Raw genomic sequence first — 9,152 nt, forward strand, 5'->3', positions numbered from 1 at the left:
TATGCTTTGGGTGGAGGGTCTTTTGATTAAGTTGCACCTGTTGGGTATTGGGGTGAATATTTTTAACTGGGTGATGGATTTTTTGAGAAACAGAAGCATTCAGGTCAAGATAGGGACGGACATATCAAGTCGATGTTTGGTTGAGAATGGAACTCCACAAGGAAGTGTGATCAGTCCTCTATTGTTTAATATAATGATCAATGATATTTTTTCTGATGTTCAGCTTGATATTGGACAGTCCCTGTTTTCAGATGATGGGGGGTTGTGGAAGAGGGGGAAAAATGTGCGACATACTTTGAAGAAGGTCCAGGAGTCTCTGACTCTTGTAGAGGACTGGGGTAGGAAGTGGGGTTTTAGATTCTCAGTTGAGAAAACAAAAACAATGTTTTTTACAAGGAAGGCTGTCACAGACCCTCTAAAACTATATCTTTACAACCGTCCTTTGGAAAGGGTTTCTTGTTTTAAATTTCTAGGAGTGTTCTTTGACACTAGACTTACTTGGAGAGTACATATCTCAAAAGTGGTGGATAAATGTAAAAATGTATTGAACCTGATGAGATGTCTTGCTGGAAGGAACTGGGGAGCAGATTTGGCTTCTTTAAAACTGATTTATGTTTACCTGATCAGAGCAAGGATTGATTATGGGTGCTTGGTTTATGCATCTGCAGCGGCATCTGTACTGGCTAGGCTGGATGTAATCCAAGCTGCTGCGTTGAGATTATGTACTGGAGCGGTACGATCTTCCCCAGTTTGTTCTCTACAGGTTGTGACAGGAGAAATGCCTCTTGGTCTGAGGAGAAAACAGCTGCAGGCCAATTATTGGGTTAATTTGATGGGACAGAGTCCCGATCACCCTGTTAGAAGAGTGATTGAGCCAAGCTGGGAGAGGGAGGTGGCGAATCTGCCCAGTTTTGGGTGGACTGTAGAATCTGTTGCCCAGGAATTGAATATTCTTCAGAGGACCTTTTTCCCAGGTGTATTGTGGCCGTTGATCCCTATGTGGCAGCTGGAGGTCCCAGACATTGACCTAATATTGCTTAAAATTAAGGAGCGAGATCCTGAAGCAGAGTTGGTTTATAGCTTTCATTGCCATGTAGAAGATAAGTATCGTGATTTATGTATTAATATTTACTGATGGATCAAAGGACCAGGATACAGGGGTTACTGGGGCAGCTTTTGTAGTCCAAGGAATGAATGTGCAGGCCTCAAAGAGGACTTCTGATCTGCTGAGTGTGTTTACAGTGGAGTTGTATGCTATCCTGATGGCTGTGCAGTGGGCTGGAAAACTTCAGAATAGGAAGGTGCTGATATGCAGCGACTCTTTGTCGGCTATCAGGAGTCTTGGGAAGGGAATGTCCAAGGGGCGACAAGATATAGTGCATGACATCCTTTTGGCAATTAGAGATGTGGGAAGATATGGAGTGACAGTGGCATTTTTATGGATACCTGCTCATGTGGGAATCAAGTTTAATGAAAAGGTGGATAAGCTGGCTAAGGAGGCGACTCGACGGGAAACCGTAGAAGTTAATCTGTCCTTATCAAAGTCCGAAGGCAAATCTATTGTGTGGCAGCAATCTCTTTTGAGATGGCAACATCTTTGGGAGCGAGATATAAAGGGCAGGCATCTATTCTCAATAACTAGTAGTGTTGCTGATTCAGTTAATGTTTGTGGAAGTGGTAAATGTAAGGAAGATGTCATTATTACTAGATTGAGAATAGGTCATACGTGTCTGAATGGCTCATTATTTTAGGGAAACATATGGATGGGTTATGTTCTTGCCAGCAGATGGAGACAGTTCACCATGTTTTATTGTCTTGCAGGAACCATGACTGCCATAGAAAAGTATTGATCAGTTCCTTGATGCAGAATGGCATGAAAGAGGTATCATTGAAAAGTGTGCTGGACATAGGGACAAGTGTGAAGGGCAAACGTCATTTGTTCAAGTTTTTACGAGATACTGGCCTATATAACAGAATTTAGTTCTTTGACCATTTAATACTGTAGGTGGCAGCAGTGCAACATATTGGATGCCAGCTGCTGTAAAACTCCAACAAAGAAGAAGAAGAAGAGTTAAGGAAGGCTTGGACTGGGGAAGACACGGTTCTTACCGTAGCCGTGTGGACCAGCCAAAATGCCAAAATATCTTTTTTAACACCGCACAAACAGCACGGCGGTGAACTAGTTTTTATATTAAATTATATTTTGCAATAAACGGGGAACAACCCCAAAAGGATACAACCGGCTGGACATTCCATTGTTTGCTGCACGTTGAGAACACCTGCAGTCCAGGCTGAGGCTTACAGGGTAGCCTCCACAATGTAAGAACCGTTCCCATTTTTCAATGGACTTATGAACATTTAGCTGTTGACATTGTAAGAACTTGTCTCACTTGCAATGGATTGTGAACATCTGCGCTGGATACTGTAAGAGCATTGGAATATTTGAACCTTTTTTCTGTGGATATCATATGAATCGTCTCATTTTTATTGGACATAAGAAACATTTCACTTTCATGTGAGCTTTTTTCGAGGACAAAATAAAACAAAGGATTAAGGAAACGCAAATTGGAAACAGGACAAACAAAGGGTTTTCTAACAGAGCTCGCTGGTGGCTCATCAAGAGGATTCCCATCTAATTGGAAAAGTTTGGAGGATCTGCGCCTACAAGCCCGCATGAAGTGGAAGTGAGTAGCCGTGCTTGGGAAACGGATTACTTACCTGTTGCGGTGTCTTTCGGCATTGATGAACTGCTGTGATTGAAAAAAAATCCTGTATGCTGAAAACCCGAAAGTGGTTGCTGAAATCCGGTGGGTGAAACTCATCTTTTTCTTGGGAATATAAGCAACGTGGACTTTCAATGAGAAAAGAAAACGTAGCGGTCTTTCTAGTTCACATTTTGTTTGCTGTGCTGTTGTTTTAAGTGCTGTGCTTTGCTGTTTACAGACCTATCTTTGTGCCACCTCCACATAGAGGTCTAAAAGTTTAACACAAAGACTGTTGGTTGCTGCCGCATTATTTTAATTATTATTATTTTTGTATTCAGTGGTGTTTGTGCTCGATGTGCGCTTTGTGCAACATGGATGAAGGAAAGTCTAGCGAGGCTTCGGCCGCTGCTCTCACATCAGAACACTCCAATGCTTTGAGTAATACAACTAAAGAGGATTCTGAAAAACGTGTGAAGAAATTAACAACTAAGGGGTTTTCTATGGTGTGTGATAATTTGCAAAAGAATCGTAAATCTAAGCTCATGCAAGCTGGTAAGACAAAAAGAAGGATAAATGAGCTGCTGTCTGCAAAAGTCACTTCTCATACCATCAATGATGTCAAGAAGAATTTAAATGAATTTTCTGTTCTGTGCAAAGAGGCTATAGAAACGCAAAATACTCTGCTGGAGATGCCAATGCCAGACTCTGAATACCAAGTACAACAAACTTGGCTTACAGAAAAAACTAAGGAAATTAGTAAATCTGAAAATGAAGTTTGTCAATGGCTGGCTGGTGCTGTGTCCGAGGTTGATTCTCAATTTTCTAATGCTAATGTATTACCTGATGTGAGGCCTGATGATAGCATTTCCAATGTATCAAGTAAAAGATCCAGACACAGAAGTCAATTGTCTACCTATTCACAGTCTTCCAGCATCATTTCTATATGTTTAAAGGCTAAGGCTGAAAGAGCTGCTCTTTTACAGTCTGCTGCTGTTCTAAAGAAAATGCATGACGTAGATGCAGAGGAGGAAGCTCTTCAAATGGAGAGAGCAAGACTGAAAAGAAAGAAGGAACAGCTGGAAATTGAGGCAAAATTGGCAGCCACTACAGCTAAGTTGTCTGTCCTTGAAAATGATGATGGTGATGGTGGTGGGGATGGAGAGGATGCAATGAATGCCTATTTTCATGCTCAGTTACAGTTGTCAAATCGTTTTATTTCTCATCCTAAATCTCTTGTGGTCCAACAGGACAGTGCAGCACCCCTAGAGGTGAGGCCTAAGAATAAGCATGTTTTTCAAGTCCAGTCTTCTCTTGGGCTCAGTAACCCTCTACCTTCAGTACTGCAGATACCATCACAAAGACCTGGAGCATCGAGGGATAGCTGTGGACCCAGGAACACCAATCCAGCCCTGCTTCAACACCACCTGCCATCTGTTCATGGAAATGCACCCATTCAGACACATGCAAGCCATGCTGTGTCCTCTGGTAACAATCAGCCCTCTGTGTATGATCTTATGCAACAGCAGAATGACATCACTGCTCAGTTGGTTAAAAATCAAGCTCTAGCCTCCCTTCCACCGAGAGTGATCACAGAGTTTGATGGACACCCACTCAAATATGCTGCATTTATTAGATCATTTGAACAAGCTATTGAAAAGAAAACTGCTGATAAAGAAGTGTCTGTATTATCTTGACCAATACACCAGAGGGCAGCCAAGAGAATTGGTTAGGAGTTGCTTTAACATGGCTCCTGGTCAAGGCTATACCAGGGCAAAGAAATTGTTAAAGGAGTACTTTGGCAATGAAATGAGAATTTCTGCAGCTTACATGGACAGGGCCATGCAATGGCCAGTGATGAAGCCTGATGATGTTAATGCCCTGCAGTCTTTCTCTGTCTTTCCAAGGGACTGTTGCAATGTAATGGAAGATCTACAGCACCTGGAGGAGATGAATGTTCCATCCAATCTTCGTCTGATGATGATGAAGTTGCCATACAAGCTGAGAGAAAAGTGGAGGGCAGTTGCGTGTGAACTCCAGGAGAGGCGCAGCACAAGGGCGATGTTTGCTGACTTCGTGGTCTTCATCAAGCGTCAGGTGAAAATTCTGTCTGACCCTCTCTTTGGGGACTTGCAGGGTACACCATCAAACCCCTCCTTTAAGTCCAAGGCCAGACCATCAGGAAGAGGGCATGCTACAGTTGCTGCTGTTGATGCTGTCTGACCTCTAAATCCATCTGCACCCCAACATCAGCTTAAGGGTCCATCTGGACAGAGATATGACCGTGGTACATGCTTTGTGTGTAAAGACCAACATTCAGTGGTGAATTGTTCAGCTCTTGAGAGAATGACACACAGAGAAAAACTTGATGCTCTTAAAGAAAATCGACTCTGCTTCCGCTGCCTCATGTCAGGTCACATGAGTAAGGTGTGTGATAGGCCTCTAACTTGTGCTGTATGCAAGAAGAGTCATCCAACTGTGTTACATGTTGAGTCTAAAACACCAGATGTTTCAGTCAGTGCTCTTGTGTCATTGCAGACGTGTGGCCATACTGGGGCCGGGAAAGATGAGTATGTCCTCTCCATTGTGCCTGTACAGGTGAAGGCCAAGTCTGGGAGTCACATTATTAACATTTATGCTTTCCTTGACCCTGGGAGCTCAGCCTCTTTCTGTACCGAAAACCTCATGAGAGAGCTGAATCTTGCAGGTACCAAAACTAACATTCTCCTTCGTACACTCGGCCAAGAAAAAGCAGTCACAACATTCTCACTTAATGGCCTCCAGGTATCTAGCCTGACAGGAGAAAGGTTTCTGGATTTACCTGAAGTGTTCACGCAGAAAACAGTGCCTGTGAGCAAAAGTAACATTCTTACTCAGCAGGATCTGAAGGATTGGCCATATCTCAAAGACATTAACATTCCCAGTCTGGAGGCAGAGGTGGAATTGCTCATAGGTACCAATGCACCAAAACTTATGGAGCCATGGGAAGTAATCAATAGCCATGGTGAAGGGCCATATGCAGTTAGGACCCTACTGGGGTGGGTCGTGAATGGTCCGCTGAGAGGTAGTGAAGTTAAGGGCATGTATGGCTGTTCTACTGTTACTACCAATAGGATCTCAGTCGCCAAACTACAAGATCTGTTAATTGCCCAATACAACCAGGATTTCAGTGAAGTAACATCAGATGGTTCATGTTTGTCCCGGGAAGACCATAGGTTTATGCAAATTGTAGAGTCATCAATCCATCAAGATGAGGGTCACTACTGCTTTGACTTGCCCTTTAAATCTGCAAATGTTACACTTCCAGACAATTGTTGTGTTGCAGAGCAGCATCTCTTTGGTCTTCAAAGAAAGCTGAAAAGAAACAAAGAATACCATCAAGAATACACAGATTTCATGTCTGAAGTCATTGCAAATGGTTATGCTGAGCCTGTCCCCCGTCAACAGCTGAATAGGTCTGATGGGAAGGTTTGGTATATTCCCCATCACGGGATATACCACCCTAAAAAGAAAACACTTAGGGTTGTCTTTGATTGTGCCTCTGTCTTTCAAGGAACCTCTCTGAATTCCCAGCTCCTGCAAGGTCCCCTCCTTACCAGCACCTTGCTTGGTGTACTCACCAGGTTCAGACAGGAATGTGTAGCATTGATGGCAGACATCCAAGCAATGTTTCATCAGGTTAGAGTGTCTCCAGAGCACACTGATTTTTTACATTTTTTGTGGTATCCTGATGGTGACCTAACTCTTGCCCCTATGCAGTATAGGATGAAAGTGCACCTTTTTGGAGCAGTATCGTCACCTAGTTGTGCAAATTACGCATTGAGGAAAATTGTGCAAGATTACAAAGACCACTTTGAACCATCCATTCTAAACACAATACTCCATAACTTTTACATGGATGACTGCTTAACATCTGTGTCCTCAGAGGTGAAGGCCATAAAGATGGTGAACGAGTTGACCGCAGCATGTGCCAAAGGAGGGTTCCACCTGTTGAAGTGGACAAGCAATAGCAGTGAAGTCTTGGCCAGCATTCCAGAGGCTCAGAGATCAAAGACCACCAAGGAGCTCGATCTAGATCAAAATGCAAATGCTGTTGAAACTGCTCTTGGTCTGCATTGGTGTATTGACGCTGATGTCCTAACCTTTAAGTTGGCATTAGAAGAGCGCCCACACACACGACGTGGCATATTGTCTGTTGTGTCTTCTGTGTTTGACCCCTTGGGCTTTCTCGCACCATTCATGCTGCCAGTGAAAAGAATGCTGCAGGAGATATGCAGACAGAACATCGGCTGGGATGCTCAAATACCTCATCTCTTCTCTCAGCAGTGGTCCAACTGGCTTGCAAACCTGCATCATATTGCTGAGCTCAAAGTGGACCGGTGCATGAAGCTTTTTAAACCTGAGCTGCAGAAGGAAAAAGTAAAGGTTTCTGGCCAGCCGTTGACATCGGCCGACCTGCAGAGGGCAGAAGATGCCATTATTCGCTTCTATCAGCAAGAGAAGTTTGCAGAGGAAATTGCTGCACTATAGGAAGGAAGGCCTGTTATGCGCAGCAGTGATCTCCATAAGCTCGACCCAGTGTTGCAGGATGGATTGTTGAGAGTTGGAGGTAGGCTCAGTAGGACGGCCATGCCCGAAGTGGAGAAGCATCCTGTTATTCTGACAAAAGACCAAAATGTATCCAAACTCATCCTGAAGCACATCCATCAGTGTTTGGGCCATGCAGGCCGTAATCATATGTTGTCCTTTCTCAGGAAGAAATACTGGATAACCCATGCAAATTCTGCTTGCAGGAAAGTCATCTTAGAATGCACAGAGTGCCGATGCTTCCAGGGAAGGATGGGGCAGCAAAAGATGGCGGACCTCCCAGAGGAAAGAGTTGTTCCAGACCTGCCCGCCTTCACCAACGTGGGCGTTGATTATTTTGGACTAGTGGAAGTGAAGAAAGGCCGAGGAAGAGTGAAGCGTTATGGTGTTTTGTTTACGTGTCTGGCAAGTAGGGCAGTTCACCTTGAGGTAGCTTATGCTCTTGACACGGATGCATGCATTAATGCCATCCGACGTTTCATGTGTCGAAGAGGTCAAATATCTTATTTAATATCTGATAATGGCACCAACTTTATTGGAGCTGAGAGGGAGTTAAGGGAAGTCGTTTCAAACTTAGACCATAGCAAGATCCAGCATGCTCTTTTACAAAATGGTCTAACATGGTCTTTTAACCCTCCAGCAGGTACTCACCATGGTGGGGTTTGGGAGCGGTTGATCCGGCTTGTGAAGCGTGTCCTGTCTTCCACTCTCAGACTCCAAACCCTGGATGATGAAGGCTTCCACACAGTTTTATGTGAAATTGAAGCAATTCTGAAAGGTCGACCAATCACAAAGGCCTCTGAGGATGTCAATGACCTGGAAGCTCTCACACCAAACCACATTCTTCTCCTGAAGACAAAGCCAATCCTTCCACCAGGGCTGTTTCAAAAGGATGACCTGTATCTGAAGAGAAGATGGCGACAGGTGCAGTTCCTCTCTGACCTTTTCTGGAAACGTTGGGTGAGGGAATACTTACCACTGCTCCAGGAGAGACAGAAGTGGATGAGGCCTAAAAGAAGTTTTGCTGTTGGTGACATCATGGTCATGATGGACCCATTAGCCCCAAGAGGGTCCTGGCAGATGGGACGAATTACACAGACCTATCCAGACAAGAGGGGCCATGTGCATTCAGTCCAGTTAAGAACAAGAACAGGTCAATTGGAAAGGCCAGTCACCAAAATATGCCTCTTGATGGAAGCTGAAGACCCATGTCAGATAACCTGAAGTGCCACGGACGATGACCAGATGACTAGATGACCAGATGACCTGGCCACTCTAAGAAGACATTTAGTCTTAAGAACTCACTTAGATTAGCTCTGCCCAAATGGCTCCTTAGTTTTAATTGGGTAATTGTGGTTTAGTATTCACTCACAATTAGGGGCCGGGGTGTAGGAGCCATTTATTTTCATCTATAGACCCTTTTCACGTGACGTCACAACAAACGCGGCTGCCATTTTGGACATGAACTACCAGTAGTCTACCACAGCCAACAACGAGGAACAACAGCGAAGCATCGAAAGGAATATAGCCATCAAAGAAAGTTTTTACTTTCAGCAAGACTTCCATCATGCCATTATATTGTTGTGCACCTGGATGTAGTAACCATCAACACACAAGGCAAGATTTATCATTTTATCGGATCCCGACAGATGCTGACCGACAGAGAAGATAGATGGTCTCTAAAATATTGGCAAAATTATGTTTATTGACATAGTAATCATGTGTAACGGGAAGCATTTGCATATCCGAAGTGTTGTGTTTACATCAAAGATAAAATAAACCGATATGACAACGACTGCTGCTGCCAGGTTGGGGACACAAACTAGTAGAAAGGAAGTGTGCCAACAGACTTCCTTTGTGGTC

The 9,152-nt window shown here is 44.0% G+C and overlaps 1 protein-coding gene across 1 annotated transcript; it reads left to right on the top strand.

Moving 5' to 3' along the window:
* Positions 1-2,681: 2,681 nt before the first annotated feature.
* LOC132875531 (uncharacterized) lies at positions 2,682-8,609 on the top strand. The gene is made up of 2 exons (XM_060912362.1): positions 2,682-2,807; positions 7,930-8,609. The coding sequence occupies exons 1-2, from the start codon at positions 2,774-2,776 to the stop codon at positions 8,511-8,513; spliced, it is 618 nt and encodes a 205-aa protein (XP_060768345.1). The 5' UTR covers positions 2,682-2,773; the 3' UTR covers positions 8,514-8,609.
* Positions 8,610-9,152: the final 543 nt, after the last annotated feature.

This window comes from Neoarius graeffei, chromosome 28 (genome assembly GCF_027579695.1).
Source record: "Neoarius graeffei isolate fNeoGra1 chromosome 28, fNeoGra1.pri, whole genome shotgun sequence".
Classification (NCBI taxonomy): domain Eukaryota; kingdom Metazoa; phylum Chordata; class Actinopteri; order Siluriformes; family Ariidae; genus Neoarius; species Neoarius graeffei.